The sequence below is a fragment of the Leucoraja erinacea genome, chromosome 4 (assembly GCF_028641065.1).
Source record: "Leucoraja erinacea ecotype New England chromosome 4, Leri_hhj_1, whole genome shotgun sequence".
NCBI classification, from domain to species: domain Eukaryota; kingdom Metazoa; phylum Chordata; class Chondrichthyes; order Rajiformes; family Rajidae; genus Leucoraja; species Leucoraja erinaceus.
The window spans coordinates 91,221,260-91,238,215 of record NC_073380.1 but is presented as its reverse complement, the minus strand read 5'-3'; the positions used below and the strand labels follow the sequence as shown (position 1 = coordinate 91,238,215).

At 42.9% G+C, this 16,956-nt stretch overlaps 1 protein-coding gene across 10 annotated transcripts in view; it reads right to left on the bottom strand.

Moving 5' to 3' along the window:
* ofcc1 (orofacial cleft 1 candidate 1) overlaps positions 1–16,956 on the bottom strand; it is a 342,172-nt gene that overhangs the window by 308,749 nt on the left and 16,467 nt on the right. For 3 of the 10 annotated variants that reach the window (XM_055634782.1, XM_055634784.1, XM_055634786.1), the window contains exon 2: positions 2,954–3,020. The exons of the other annotated variants lie outside the window; for them this stretch is intronic. In XM_055634782.1, coding sequence (XP_055490757.1) covers positions 2,954–3,020 — 67 coding nt within the window. The remainder of the gene's footprint in view (positions 1–2,953; positions 3,021–16,956) is intronic. 10 annotated transcript variants of the gene reach the window in all.

Genomic DNA, 16,956 nt, shown 5'->3' with positions numbered 1-16,956 from the left:
GGGAACCTGCAGGTAGCAGTATTCCATGAACCTACTGGCTTTGTCCTTCTTGGTGATAAAGGTCACAAGTTTGAGAGTTGCTGTTGGAGTAGCCTGGGTGGGTGAGTAATTGCAGTACACTTTGCTGACAGTACATATTCTAGCCACTGCATGCTTTTGTGGATGGTTTGAATGTTTAGGGTGGTGATGTGAAGTCAATCAAGTGACTGCTTGATCATTATCCATCTACAGTTTAGTTTAGCTGTGTCCCAACCTGCAACACTGTTTTGTTTATTGGAGAGCACTGTAACGTGTCCAATGAATAGAGGGAGGTGAATATTTGAAAGAATACACTTGCTGGATTATTTAAAATACATTCCATCAATTGTGCATACTGTCAATTATATATATATATTTTTTAAAAACATTATATTGGCTAAAGGAATGATCCACATAAACTTAGAATCCACAATAAAATCAGAAGCAATCCAAATGCTGATATGTAATGATCCGTGAAAGCTTTAATCCTTATGCAATCAGCAAGGTGCTTGGAAATGTTGTTATCATACGGATTCTTCCGAATAGCTGGGCCACATTTAATATTTCTCCTTGAACTTTTTCACCATGTTTAATGATGATAACACTTGCAATGTCCATTCACGCATTCTTCCTACACATCTTACTGAGGGTCTGGAGTCACATCTTGGGTAGAGGTGGCAAATTTTTATTTCCTGAAAATATTAGAAGATTGAGGGGGGATCTTATAGACACTTACAAAATTCTTCAGGGGTTGGACAGGCTAGATGCAGGAAGATTATTCCCGATGTTGGGGAAGTTCAGAACAAGGGGTCACAGTTTAAGGATAAGGGGGAAATCTTTTAGGACCGAGATGAGAAAATCATTTTTTACACAGAGAGTGGTGAATTTCTGGAATTCTCTGCCACAGAAGGTAGTTGCGGCCAGTTCATTGGCTATATTTAAGAGGGAGTTAGATGTGGCCCTTGTGGCTAAAGGGATCAAGTGAGGAAAATGGGTCTTTACATCAACTCACCATCATCGGTAGCAGTTTTTATTTAAATGCTCCCTTTCCATTAAACATTTTTACATTTCGTGAAATTATTCAGTACAGTTTATATGTAATGCCATTCTTAACGGCATTACAATAAAGCCTCATACATTAGTGGGATAAAAGTGGGATAAGAAAATGACTGGAAAAGACCAAGATACATATTAAGATACAGAATTCCCAGTGGAAGATAAAGGTGGGTATAAGAAAAATGATAGGCATATGGATGAGAAAAGACCAATGGTACGAGTAGGCAGGTGGGACTAAAAAAAAAAGTTATGCATAACTATAGGGCCGAGATGGCCTTTTTTTTAAGAGTATCTCTGTAATGGAGCTATGGTAAATTATATAAGTTATGCAAAATTGTTCACAGAGATCAGGTCTGTCAATATTAGGTCTGTCAATTTATGCACACTGCAATTTCATGGGGAGAGTATGGCAATGCAATTCCAACATGGTAGATTTACTTTGAACGATATGCATGGATCAGTGTTGTAAATAATATTAAATCTTGAGGATCACCTGTGAAGGATTATATATTGCTACTTTTTACTCATTTTGCTTTGAAAGAGGTCTCCATTATTCTACTGAACAGCAAGCACATACACACTACACATATCTTCAAGAAAGCATATTATCTTGACTACTCAGGCAACAAGAGTGGAAAACTGTGACAAATTTCATAGGCTACACTCTCTGTTCTTAAAAGAGACTTCTTAAAAGGGGGCGATGTCACACAAGCGCACTGCAAAATGATTGGCATGATTTGGCCGTTAATGATTTGCTGTGTTTTGTTCGCCACCAAAACAAATGCAACATTTAAAAAATAAATTATAGGTTTCTCTTCGTACAAAATCATTTGCCAGGTAGGCTCCTTATCTGAAGATTTATATAGGCCGTCATATAACCTGTCACAGTACAGCATATTTTTCTTTAGAACCCGTAAGCCTGTTTAATCCAATGATTGCACTTTTTAGCACTCAGAGGTGAACATTTTGGCAAAATAATTAAAGGATTTAGCTTGAAAATAAAAGGAAAACTGAGGTAAGCTCTGTGATTAAGGTCCTTTGAAAAGGTGTGTGAAGTTAAATACAGGCATCTAAAGGGTGCCCACTTTCATTACTATATTCACAGTCCCTTTTAAAATAATTAGTTTAAGTGGGTGAAGAGAAGGCACTCAAGATCAACCATTCCAATGGAGCTTTTGCCTCCAAGTTTGCAGGTGAGATGCATCTCTCGTTCCAAACGGATTTGCTATCTTTTTTTTTGCAGTTCACAGAACGGATTTCGATGGAACGTGCTCCAACCCGCAAAGTTGGAATGCAAGGTTTAGACACCGGAATGTGAGGTTTAGACCAAGAACAAAACTACATGTCAGTCACTTTGAGGTTAATCAGGACTGAAACCTCACCTCTCGCTTGATCATTGGTTCGAAGCAGGAGTTTTTGTTGGTGAGCTGCAAGGGTGCTATCATGTCTGTCATGTCTAATTTCTTTTTCTGCTGAATCATGATATGCTGAAAGGTTTCTCGTACTGATGTTAAAAGCAGGATTTTCAATGCCTTCTGCTCCAGATCTGACGTCTTTTACCCGAGCCGTCAAAAAAACAGGAAGGTCAGGGTTGCATGTTACACAAAAATATATGCATATGACAACCAGGGAAATATTTCCCCCGTAATTCCTTTCACATTCCTTTATCAAATATGCAGACAAACACATCATCCTCGAATGGCACCAAAACACAATTAGGTTAAAATTAAATCTGAAGCTTAAAAAAATAAATGATTAAAATAATTACAAACTGTGCCCTGACATGCAAGAAGAAAATTTAGCCTACAGCCATTTGTCTGTAATTAGTTAATTAATCCTTACACAAATTATGAGCAATAACTCATCAAGCAAAGCTCACCCATCAGAAATTCAGCCGACTTTGATTTCTTCTGCTCAGTTTGCTTTCCAGGCTTGTGCTGCAACTTCTTGGGGGGAATTGTTGAATGAATAAATTAGCTCCGGAATGAAGATCATCATTTATGATCCACAACTAAAATTGCATTTTAAATATAGGACAACAAGGAAATGTCACTTAATTTACATCTCTGCTGAAGGGTCAAACTGTAATTGAACAACAGGAGTGGAAAATTCATTGCCAAAATAGCCCCAAAAATAAAATCCTTATAATTGAATATACAATGAAGGTCAACGACTTTACATTTGTTCAGTTGCTATTTTTCTTTATTTTATAAATGTCAGAGGTCTGAAATTTAGGCATTTGCAACTATTTCTAACCACATTTCTAATTCTGATTCTATTTGGTTGCTCTCAGGTTTTCTGCTGCTTTATTCTTTGGATCTATTTCTGTAAATCATGAATTTGTAAGGAAGGAATTCTTCATTCTAGCAACTGATCATTAAACGGCAAGCTCCCTCATAAAAGCCCAAAATGCCTTTTCAATATTCCACCATTCCAAGGGGTCACAGTTTAAGGATAAAGGGGAAATCTTTTAGGACCGAGATGAGGAAAACATTTTTCACACAGAGAGTGGTAAATCTCTGGAATTCTCTGCCACAGAAGGTAGTTGAGGCCAGTTCATTGGCTATATTTAAGAGGGTTTAGATGTGGCCCTTGTGGCTAAAGGGATCAGGGGGTATGGAGAGAAGGCAGGTACAGGATACTGAGTTGGATGATCAGCCATGATCATATTGAATGGCGGTGCAGGCTCGAAGGGCCGAATGGCCTACTCCTGCACCTAATTTCTATGTTTCTATTTCTTTCAGATGCCACTCCACAATTATTTCTGCAACTTGATTGTAAATTACAAACAAGTACTCTTTCAACTTCACTATGTTCTTCATTTGCAAGCCAATGAACACTTCTGACCAATCAATTCTATCACTTCCTCAACTCAGAAAGATAGATTCAGCATATAGATTATTGGCCGTTACATAGAGTGTGTAGTATGTAACCAGCTTCCACAAGTCAATGACCAATGTCCGCTTGTTATTGCTTGAGATGCTTCAAAATAGTCACTGCATGGGGATCTAATTTTCTTGCTGATATCTTCTGTTGGGAAGAGGCGTAACCTGTAGAGAAGCTACTTTCAAAGTCTAGCTGCTCCAGGTGCTCAAACTCTTAGGTGCTCGCCAATAGTTTGTGACCATAATCTGGGGCCAAAACACTTTAATGATTTATTTGCCAATGGGACAGGACGAGAAAGAAAGTTCATATAGTTGTGCGACCTAACGCCAGCATTCGTCAGTATTAGACATTCATCGCTGTTTATTAAATGAACAAATATTCTTGGATATCTAATAAAACTGCTGCATTCCCTCCTCTCCCCACCCTCTGAGAAATTGCAGTTGAGGCAACAGCATGGAGCCCAAGAGAGGATCAACAAGGATACAAGTCCAGCTGAGCAACTTCCTGTGGGGGAGCAGAAACAAAATATATGGACCACTTGGAAGACCCTAAATCCCCCCCATGTCCAAGTCAACATAGCAAAATGGGGCGGCTCTGCAGTACCCGAGATTGAGTCAAGACACACACATTTTGTTCGGTGCACTGATTAAAGATGGACCCCACATGGTACATGATTTCATCAAAGCTAACTTGAAAGCATTAACAGGAAAGGCATTATGGAAGTATAACGATAAAATGTTCGCATTAAGAACCAGTTATCTAATTACACTTTCTTAGAACAATTTTCTAACTGCATGGGTACCACTGAACATTATTTCTCCATTCAGTTTCCCATTTTCCCCTTTTTTGACAATTCTCTCACTCCATTACAAACAGACAGGAGAATCATCGTTATGAATCCCAGTCTTCTCATGACAATGAGGCCAATTCCTATTGGGCCTGTCCCACTAAAGCAACTTGACTGTCGCCGCCAATCGCCTGTAAAATCGACAACTGGAAAAGCGACTGTCCGAGTGGAACAAACACACACACACACACACACTCCGGAAATATTACCATCTGGTTTGGGAATTGCTCTGCCAAGGACTAGAAGGCTCTGCAGAGAGTAGTGCGTTCGGCCGAACGCACTATGGGAACTTCACTCGCCCCCCTGCAGGAACTATACAACAGGAGGTGCAACTCCAGAGCAAATAAAATCATGGGAGACCCCTTCCACCCCTGCAACGGACTGTTCCAGCTGCTACGGTCAGGCAAACGCCTCCGTTGCCATGTGGTGAGAACGGAGAGGTTGAGAAGGAGTTTCTTCCCAGAGGCAATTCGGACTGTAAACGCCTATCTCACCAGGGACTAACTCTACATAACGTTTTTCCTTCCATTATTTATTATGTAAAAGAATATGTGTGTTGTGATTGTGTTTATAGTTTGTTTGGTTGTTTTGTTGTTTGTCTTTTTGCACAAAAGTCCGCGAGCATTGCCACTTTCATTTCACTGCACATCTCGTATGTGTATGTGACAAATAAACTTGACATGACTTGACACACACACACACACACACACACACACACACCGCTTCCTTCACCAGTCCGTTATGCAGGCAGGGACAGGGCAAGCGGGGGAGGGGGGGGAAGCACTGTCTGAGTGAAATTCACACCGTGCAAGGCCAAGGTGACACACACGCACCGCGATGAAGCACAGTGTACGGCAAGTCCTTTAAAAGAGGGGGGAGGAGGGGGGAGAGGGGGAAGAAGAAGTGGAGAAGAAAGGAGAATGAGTGGAGACAACTTTTAAGAAGCCAGAGATACACGGCTATGAAGCTCGGCGGACATTTAACATTACCAGTCGGTTATCCTTGGTTTTCTCCCCCCAATGAGCCAATGAAATTCACCAGTCAGCACCAGATACAACCTACGAGAATCTTCGACCTCCTGGCAACCTACTAGGACCTCCTGGCGTCCCACCTACGGCACGAGAACTCTTGCTACTCTCCATGGCGGCTTCCTTCTAGTCGCCGCTAATTTTTCAACATGACAATAAGGCCAATTTCTATTGGGCCTGTCCCACTAAAGCAAATTGACAGTTGGCGGCAATCGCCTGAAAAATCGGCAACTGGAACAGCGACTGTCAGAGTGGAACACACACACATATGCACACACACAGACCAGAACGAAGCCGCGATTAGTTCCCAGAATGCGGGAACTCCTCACGACCATGAAGGCGACTTCACGGCAACCACCCGTGAACATGTGGCTACCATGTGGCGAATGCATAGTCTCCTGCAGTCGCCTGAAGAGTCGCCTAAGTGGGGCAGGCCCATGAAGCACACTTTCAACGTCTAAAGTAACAATTCTCCAACAGAAACATGGATACATAGAAAATAGTTGCAGGAGTAGGCCATTCGGATCTCTGAGCCAGCATTGCCATTCAATATGTTCATGGCTGATCATCCAAAATCCGTTCCCAATTCCTGCTTTCTCCCCATATCCCTCGATTCCATTAGCCGTAAGAGCTATATTTAACTCTCTCTTGAATACATATCAGAGGAAGAGAACAAGTATAAACTTTGGGATGTCCAAACAGAAAAATGCAGAGAGCAAGAGGTAAAGAAATATTCCAGGTGTTATCATTACATCAGAACAGAATACATCTTCCTTATATTGGGTTGGCAATCGGACGGACCGTGGTTATTAATGTACAGTATTGAATAGTTCTCTGCATACTTATTCTGATACATTGGTTGCTTATAGTTCACTTATTTTTTAAGGTAAAAATCTGATCAACCAACATTTTACCCAGTCGCTTAAAATCACATGGCCCACAAGGAATAAATTGTTGTCTCATCAAGTGCTTCACAGAAACATACACGATTTCACTGCATAGTAGAAATTATATAAAGCACTTCCACTGAAGTCTTATGAGATATCATGTTCCTTTGCAACATTGAAAGCGCTCCAGAAAACAATTAATTCCTCGTGCAAAGCGCTTTGAGGTGCTGTCTCTGTATACAATCAAGAATGATTTTATTTCCTTTGCAGATAAAATGCTTGAATTTTAAAGCAAATAATTGTCATGATCATTTAGAGTTTTCTACAATAGCTATCATTAGTACTGCATGCCTAATAGTCATTATACATAAACATATGGCACAAATATCATTTATTTAAATGGAGACTTGAATTTTCATCGCAAAGCACCCACTGGTTGCTAATTTGGACAAGCAATGCTGCTTGCTACATTACCATGCCTGAAAATGTTACATCAAGATATTTGCTCAGTGATAAAGCAATAGAGAATCCAGGAACACTGCACCAAGCAAACAATTGTGTTAAACTCGAAGCCAGTGTTAAAATTCCAACTTGCTCCAAAAAAACCATTTAATGGCTCTGATTCTAGATGGGTTTTAAATACAAATGTGTATTTCAGTCACGGAGTTGTATACCTTCCCACTATTTGAAAATATAAAATGCTTGCTTGGTAGCAAGAGATTCATTTATAACCAGTGACAAGTAGAATCTACGAAGTTTTTAAAAGAATGTGATTGTTGTCAAAAGGAATTTGGAGCCAACAATGGCATGTTCAGTTCTGGTTCCACTCAAAGCGGTAGCTGAGGGCTTTGGGAAGGTTGCTGGGAGGCTGGTGGGCACAGACCAGTAAGGAAGGGAGTTTTGCATACTGTACGGATCATCGCTCAGTTCAGGGTAGTCACATTGAATCTGCAATCAACCTATTGTGCTTCATGAAACCGTCAACGCTAATTTATGTCTGACTGTTTTCGCCTGCCTTGTTGTAAACAAGCTCTGCTTTAAGCTGTCCGCACTGCCCTTATCTCCTTACAAAGATCACACAGACAGACCCTATCAACAGCTTAGGAGCAAAACACAAAGTTACTGTTTCCCGACAGCAGTCCCTGTGCAAATTGTATGTCAAAGAGAAGTTCACAGGGACTTCAAAATCAGTTCGAGCCGTCCACATTTTGGCTCTTGACCCAGTCTGGCAAGCGTTACCTCATTAACATTAGGTTGCTTAATTGTTTTGAGAAGTCAAATTCCCCTACTGTAATGCACAAGATGATTTCTGTCATACTCGAGGGTGAACTGGGAAGAGCAGGCTGTGTTCTGTCTCTATGCCAATCGACCTAGCATTTCCTTCCTCACTGACTTTAGAGCACACATGGTGCCCAGTAAACTTGCGTATGCAGTGGCCCAATTCACAAGATGTGAGCCCACCCTGTGAACGTGGCCACTAAAGATTGCTTTTGCTAGCCCCACACATGAGGCTAGCTGTCTCTATCTAGCCCCACGTCCCATGAAATTCCTTCCTCTCAGCGCCCATTTCTGTCTCTGTCTGCGCTGTGCAGGTCTGTCAGGTGCTTCGACATCTCTCAGCTTCTATCTAATGTATCTCATTAGTGTAGCAAAATCGTACAGCTGCTTCAGCACTGATGCATTCCCCGATGCCCAGTACACAAGGGGGATGATGCATTGGACTCCTTATAAACCAGTCTTTACAGTATCCAGCTCTATCAACATAGGAAAAAATTCAGAGCAGGGGAAGTCCACTTGGCCTCTCAAGTCTGCCAGTCAGTCAATAAGATCATGGCTAATCTGCCCCAGGCCTCATCTCCTTTTCTGCACCTGTTCCACATAACCCTCATTTTCCCAATCTTTAAAATCCCCCCAAAGATTTTGCTTCCATCACCCTCTAGACAAGTAATTTCCAGAGCTTCACCACCCTTCTCTCTCTACAGGAAGCTTCTCCTATGCACCCCATTGCCACCTAATCTTGGAAATATGTCCACTTGTTCAAAAATCTCCCACTAGTGGAAACACATCAACCTTTACACTGCCACGCCCCCTCGGCATCTTATATGTTTCGATAAGATCACCCCTCATTCTTCTAATCTCCAAAGAATATCAATGTCATTTCTTTAGCCACAGGATAAACAGGACAATCAGCACAATCCTGTAATGATTCCAGTGAATCTCATTCAGATCTCCTCCAACTTCAGCCCAGGGCAGAAGTCATCAAGGCAGAGCTCATGTCCACTTGGATGAGATTGTTTATGAAGCGCTTGAAATGATATTCGGTCCCATCCCACATTTTAGTTTTTTTCCCCACGAGCCTGTTCCAGCGGGAAAACTTGTAACAATTCCACGTGTAAATATCTGTTTCACGTTCAAATGTGACTGTCATGAAAAATAATCTCCTGGTTGCATTGTGTGCATTCTACACAAGGAAAATCATTACAGAGTGCCCCCAATTTATGGTGACATAAGTAAACCATCTGCGTAAACTGCTTCCAAGCCAACAACCCATGCCAATCAGCTGGTTAACTGTGTGTCCTTGGAGTCATAGACATAGACATGTACAGCTGGGGGAAAAAGGCCCTTCAACCCAACCCATCCTTGCCAACTAGGGTGCCTATCTAGGCTAGTCTCATTCACATTTGGCCAATTTCCCTCTAAACCTACCCTATCCTGGTCAAATGTCTTTTAAACACTATAATTGTACTCCCCTCTACCACTTTGTGGTTCCATATATCCACCGGGTCAGGCAGCATCTCTGGAAAGAAGGAATATCCATATATCCACCATTATCTCTGGAGAGATATCCATATATCCACCATCCTCTACATGAGAAACCCTTTAAATCTTTCCCCTCTCATCTTAAACCTGTGCCCTATAGTTGTAGATACCCTTACCATATAACCATATAATAACCATATAACAATTACAGCACGGAAACAGGCCATCTCGACCCTTCTAGTCTGTGCCGAACACATAATCTCCCCTAGTCCCATATACCTGCGCTCAGACCATAACCCTCCATTCCCTTCCCATCCATATAACTATCCAATTTATTTTTAAATGATAAAAACGAACCTGCCTCCACCACCTTCACTGGAAGCTCATTCCACACAGCTACCACTCTCTGAGTAAAGAAGTTCCCCTTCATGTTACCCCTAAACTTCAGTCCCTTAATTCTCATGTCATGTCCCCTTGTTTGAATCTTCCGTACTCTCAGTGGGAAAAGCTTTTCCACGTCAACTCTGTCTATCATAGGGAATCCTGGGAAAAAGACTGCGACCATCCATCTTATCCATGTTCATCATGATTTTACAAAAATCCAACAGGTCATCCTCACCCACAAAGAAAGAATATTTTTGTTTCAATAGTGAAAGATTAGGTAGCACTGATGCTCAAAGGAACCTGGTTGTGCTTGTACAACTGTCACTGAAAACCAACATGAAAATGTGGCAAGTGATTAGGGGAGCAAATCATACGTGGATGAGAGGATTTGAACACTGGAATAATGAAGTCCAACTGCAAGTCTAGAGTATTGTGTAGAGTTTTGGTTTCTTTGTCTAGAAATTGATGTCACTGATGGAGCGCAGTGAAGATTGTTCTTTGTTCCAGGGATTACACGTTTGAGGAGATATTCTTTAAAGTTTAAAATAAAAAAACATCATCTCATGGTAACAAACAAACTTCTTACAGGGGTCAACCAGCGAGGTGCAGAGAGGATGCTTCCCCTGGCCTGGGTGTCTAGAACTAGGAATGTCACTGTTTCAGGATAAAGTGTTAGATCATTTAGATGAGGAGAAAAATCTTCAAGGGGGGGGGGGGGGGGGGGGGGGGGGGGGGGGGTGAATCTTTGGCATGCTCTATCCTAGAGGACTGTGGATGCTCAATCACTGGGGTCATTCAAAGCAGAGATCTGGGGTCATTCAAAGCAGAGATCTATACAGGCATACATATTGAGGGCTTCAGGGGAATCCTTGCATTTTTCTATTTGCTTTCAAAATAAGTCATTAGGGAACAACTAAGTGAGGGTTTTTCCATCTGGACAGGGTAATGCTCAGTTGGATTTTTGATTCAAATCAGCTATCAAATCTGTGAACATTTTATTTACTAGTTGCTCAAATGCTGTTTATTCCACGTCTTCTCCATATGTCTTAACACAATGTAGCAGGAATACAAAAGGTTGAAAGTCACTCCTCCAGCACCCTTGGGAAATGGCTAGTGCCACACCACAGAAATCATCCCCAATCATCTTCCTCGATGCAAGAGAACTGTTCTTTTTTAGTATGGTGGGACGTTCATGGGAAATGGAAGTTGGAGGGTTCCAAAATGTCCATTAAATGAGGTTTCCTTAAATCAGAAAGGCTGTCAGTTGAGAGTGCAAATATTCTGTGAAAAGTCAGCAGAATCTTCACTGCTAAGTGGCAATGACGTAATGTTTAATTCCATGAGCTACAATTAGCACAGATTTATCGTAAACAATCCCTTCTGAAGCAAAGAGGTGGAAAAGCATGGTTCGACCATCATATTACTTTGGAGGTTTTTCTCTCCACTTTCATTACGATGCGTTCTTCACATGTCATGAGCTTTTCTTGCCGTGCAAGTTACCCAGGGTGGAATAAATTGTAGCAGGGCTAAGAATTAAGCCTTTTACGAGAAGCAGCATGATGCAGTGAGATCCTGGTTAAAAACATCTGGGGTATGGCTTCATTTACCAGACAAGCACAAAACTGCACATCCAGATTACTACAAGATGGAAACTTAATTTATCAAGACCACAAAATGTCAGAATCAGGTCTTCAGATTCAAAGTACAACTATGAAGGAATGCCGTGGGTCCTCAATCATCCCAATTCCATTGTGCACAATATCCAACGATCTAAGCTCTGGAACAAATCAACACATAATTGATCCCAATATTTCTGATTCCACCTCCCAGAAAGAGAGAACACTTCATTCTCCATATCTAGGGATTAAAAGTGTGATATTACAATGCCACAATAATGTTTTTTTTAATGTATTGTGCTTCTTTGGAAAGAAAATGGTCCAAAGTTTCAACAGGTCTTATCAAATAAAACCTGTTCGCCAACCTGTATAAAGAAATACGAATGCACACGATCAAAATAGCTAATTTTAAGGAATGAGGGTGGGGTGGGCGGTTGAGGAAATTCCAGAACTTTAGGCCAAGGCAAGAGAATTTATGAAGAGCAATTCAAATCAGGGATATGCAAGATGTCTGGAGATCTTGAAGGATTGTATGATTGAAGAGGAAGGGCGATTTTCAGACATAGTCAGTCATGGTCTCAGGATATGAAGACCAAGTAGGTTGTTGGGAATGGAGACACAAGTGACTGCAGATACTGGAATCCCGAACAAACGATAAACTGCTGCATGATCTAAACAGATCAGGCAACATTTGTGGAGGCAAGGAATGGTTGATGTTTCAGGCCAACAGCCCCATTAGGACAGCACAGTGGTGCAGCAGTAGAAAATCCAAGCAGGTCACAGGGAAAATGTATAAACTCCGTACAGACAAGCACCCGTAGTCATGATCGAACCCAGGTCTCTGGTGCTGCAAGACAGTAGCCAAGGTTGGTAGGTGATAGGTGGACACAGATTTTAAAAAACGCATGTAGAGCGAGGTGGGGTAAAGGAGAGGACAGCCAGCGGTAAGTAATATGTGGAATCAAATAAGGAAGATGAGCAGATGAAACTAGGTGGGAGGGTATATATGAAAAGTGAACAAAGAGAGAAAAATCACAGGTAGATAGGTATGTGGGTGAAGGACCGATAGAGAAGGTGATGTCTAGTTAACAAATGGGGGAGAGATGGGGAAGATGAACAACGGGAGAAAAAATGATGGACTGGCGAAAGTGGAAAAGGAACAGAGGGAGTGGATTACTTGATCCCAGGGATTAGTGGGTTAAGTTATGTTGAGCGTTTAACGGCACTGGGCCTGTACTCGCTGGAGTTTAGAAGAATGACGGGGGACCTCATTAAAATGTACCGAATAGTGAAAGGTCTTGGATAGACTGGATGTGGAGAGGATGTTTCCACTAGTGGGAGAGTCTAGGAATATAGGTTTTAGCCTCAGAATTAAAGGGCGTTCCTTTAGGAAGGTGATGAGAAGGATTTTTTTTAATTCAGAGGGTGGTGAATCTGTGTAATTCTTTGCCACAGACGGCTGTGGAGGCAAAGTCAATGGATATTTTTAAAGCAGAGATAGATAGATTCTTGATTAATACGGGTGTATGGGGAGAAAGCAGGAGAATGGGGTTAGGAGGGAGAGATAGATCAGCCATGATGGAGTGGCCTAGACTTGATGGGCCGAATGGCCTAATTCTGCTCCTATCACTTATTACCTAAATTGGAAAATTCAATAGTCATATCATTGGATTGTAGGCTACCTAAGTGGAATATGAGACGCTGGTCTTCAAGTTTCCATTTGGCCTCACCCTGACTATAAAGGGGGACAAGGACAAAAAGGTCAGTGTGGGAATGAGAAGGGGAGTTGATATGATATGCAAAAGGAAGCTCTAAATGGCCATTGCAGACAAAGTGCCACAAATGTTCCACAAAATAATCAATGCTTGGTCTGCCGATGAATAGGAGGATAGTTTGTGGGCACCTCATGCAACAGATCAGATTTTGGAGGAGGTGCACATGAATCTCTGAGAACACTGAAAACAGGCAACTTCCGAGGAGTATATATTACATGCGTTTCAAACCTTGGACTTTACTGGGCTTCAGGGAACCAAGTTACTGCCCTGAAACAGTGCCAAATGTCCTAGAATTGGTGTGTTTCATCATGGCTCACTCTCAAAGACATGAATCAACAGACACATGTTTGTGTTTCAAAGGACAGCAGTTCATGAAATGGCAAGCCAAGATGATCGCAGCTTTTTGAAAAGGTGGCCTTCCTTTTGGTTTCCATGCTGTTAGGGTAACAGAGAAATTATGCAGTGGGATTTATGAAAAGCTGGCACATGCGTAATGGCAAATCTTTACAGGCATTATTGAGGAATGGGCAGGTGTTGAAACAAAGGTTGGTAGGTGATAGGTGGAAACAGATTTTTTGAAAGGCAAATAGAGTGAGTTAGGGTAGGAGAGAGTAGAGACAATGTAAGTAATAGGTGGGGTGGGAGATTGCATCCTTCACGTGGTCCACCCTGTTTCGACTAATGCAATCAACCCGACGGGCACAAACACAATGATCAAATGGAACAAGTTGACCGACAACTTTAGGCTGTGCACTCCATACGCAAGAAGAAGAAGTGACATGTGGAACCAGATAAGGAGCATGGGCAGATGAACCCAGGTGGGAGAGGGCAGTGGTGGAGCCAGTAATACTATTTCAACATGGCTCCCCAAAATAGGTGAGAACAAAGGGATGAACAGCGGTGATGTGTGACAAGGCTGATCCTGACTTTCTCATCCTACAATCTTTTAATGTTACAGTGACCTTGTACCAAACAGAAACAAGTCCAGCCACAGTAATCACGATGATACCTTAGTGATGACATCAAACATGCTCCTGGGATTTGGCATTCTTCGTTCCTTCATCTCAGTCCAGATGCAGGGTCTCGGCCCAAACATCAACATGCACCATTTTCCTCCACAAATACTGCTCTGTCCACTGAGTTCTTCTCATATTTCCATCGCCTATGTGCAGGACAGAATGGTGGATGCCTGCCTGGTCAACTTGGACCAGGAGAGGGCCTTCGATAGAATATCACACATGTACAAGTGAATGTGTTCTCCAAAATGGGCTTTGGGTAATCAGGAACTGGATCCAACTTCTCTGCACTGATATCTGCAGAGTGGTCCAAATCAATGGGTGGGTATTGGATGGCATCCATGCTAGGCCTTGAGTCAGGCACAGTTGCCCACTCTCCCATCTTATTTGCACGCCGTATGATCATTTGCTGAATCCATCAGGAAGGACAAGAGCATAAGTGGGGTGACATCACCAGGCGGTGGTGGCACTCAGATCAAAACTTCCCTGTACATGGACGATGTCTCTGTCTTCTGCTCAGAACCAGGGTCGGTCAGTAAATGGATCAGCATCGGCGGCCATGTTTGAATTGGTATCAGGAGCCAGAGTCAACCACAGGAAGAGCGAGACCATGCTCTTTGGCATCTGGCCTGACTGATCTTCCATCCCCTTCACCAACAGGCCCAACTTCTTGAAGGTGCTGGGGGTCTGATTTAGAGGGTCCGAGGCGTGGGACAAGATTTGGTTAGAGCTAATAGCCAAGGTAGGCATATGGATGAGAAGGGAATGGAGGGTTATGGTATGAGTGCAGGCAGGTGGGACTAAGGGAAAATAATTGTTCGGCACGGACTTGTAGGGCCGAGATGGCCTGTTTCCATGCTGTAATTGTTATATGGTTATATGTTATATGGTTATATGGTACCGGAAAAGTTACTTTGTGGAAGTAGCAATCCCTCTCAATAACAGGGGAAAAACTTGGACATCAGATGCGAGGTGTCTCTCGCGGCTGGGGTACAGGCTGTGTGGCCCATTCCCTGCTTCTTGGTCTCGTGCAGTCTCCCAGTACATCTGAGGTTCAAAGATGGACCGGGTCCAACAAGTCACAATGCACAAATCAGCTGACAATGGGGGCAAACGCCTGCCCAACGTCACCCTGATCCGATGGCCACCTTCGGTGTGCGGCTGCATCAGGCTGTGAGAAGAGCAAAACTATATGGTCACTAATTGTCACTCCCTGCTGAGGCTCTACCTGTCCCTGGTGTAGCAATGGATGGGCCTGGCATCATGCAATGCGCCAGTCAGCTAGACATTGCTGCAATATCTGGCCTTCGTGGACCGATACCTTTGACCACAAGTGCATCAGGCATGGTCAGCACAGAAGATCCTGCAGGCACGACAGGACAAGGACTCGACGGATTCTGTAATGTGGTTCCCTGAGCAGGCTGCCCAGCTTGTCTGTTGAAATGCTTCATCGCCAGAACTCACCAACAAGCACCTAGCCTGGCTGGCAGTGAGAGGTGCCCTCCCAGTCAGAGCTTTCCTGCACCATCAGAATCTTACTACCATTGAATGTTGCCCTCGGTACTGCTGCTATGGAGAGGAACCGGCTGCCCACCTCCTTGTAGAGTGTGGATTTGCAAAGGGAGGCTGGAGAAATATGCAAGTGTCCTTCAATCAATCAATCAATTTTATTTGTAGAGCACATTTAAAAACAACTCACGTTGACCAAAGTGCTGAACATCAGTGCGGATACTAATGTGTTGCATACAACAGTTCACAGACCTAACAATACATACATGAACTGTTTACAGCTCCCCATCAGAGGGCCTCAAAAACGCTAGGGAGTAGAAATAGGTTTTGAGCCTTGATATAAAGGAGTCGATGGAGAGGGACAGTTCTGATGAGGAGATGGATGCTGTTCCACAGTCTAGGTGCTGCAATCACAAAAGCGCAGTCATCCCTGAGCTTAAACCTAGACGGCGGGATAGTCAGTAGCCCCAAATCGGCCGACCTGAGGGATCTGGAGGTAGAATGGTGGATTCGAAGATTTTTGATACAAGAGGGGGCAAGCCCGTTAAGGGCTTTGTATACGAATAAGAGGAGCTTGAAGATGATTCTGTACCGTACTGGGAGCCAGTGGAGAGAGGCCAGAATCGCTTATCCCATGGTTCCTCCATAACAGGTGAATCTCCGATTTACACACTGTTCCCAGGGACACATTCGGAGATGGACATTAAGTGCTGCTGGAAGATCATCAACTTGGTGAAAGACACTCTTTGTCCTGCCCAAACTTATTGATCTCCCAGCAGAGGAAGATGTCCGTCAAGGAATGTTGCTGCCCGGCCCATTCCAGACTGCTGGAGTACGTGCTGAGGGGCTCACTGAAGGTTGGTGCAGCCAGTGACAAGGTGGTGCAGGGGAGCACCACAGTCTAGGGTCCTTCTGTGGTTAGACATTGGGGGGCCAGGGTCTGGTGGAGACAACCCTCAAACACGGAAAGGGATATCGACCCAGGGGGCCACGAGTGGAGTAAGGATAGTTTGTGAACACTACCAAATATAGCACAAGTGAATGTATAAATGCTGCAAATACCAGAAGAGTTGTTGCACTGTTTTTGTTTTGTATATATTTTTAAATTATTCTAAATAAAGTTTATTTCTTGAAAAGGAAAGAAAAATATCCTGCTTTCCAATTAATGCAAGAA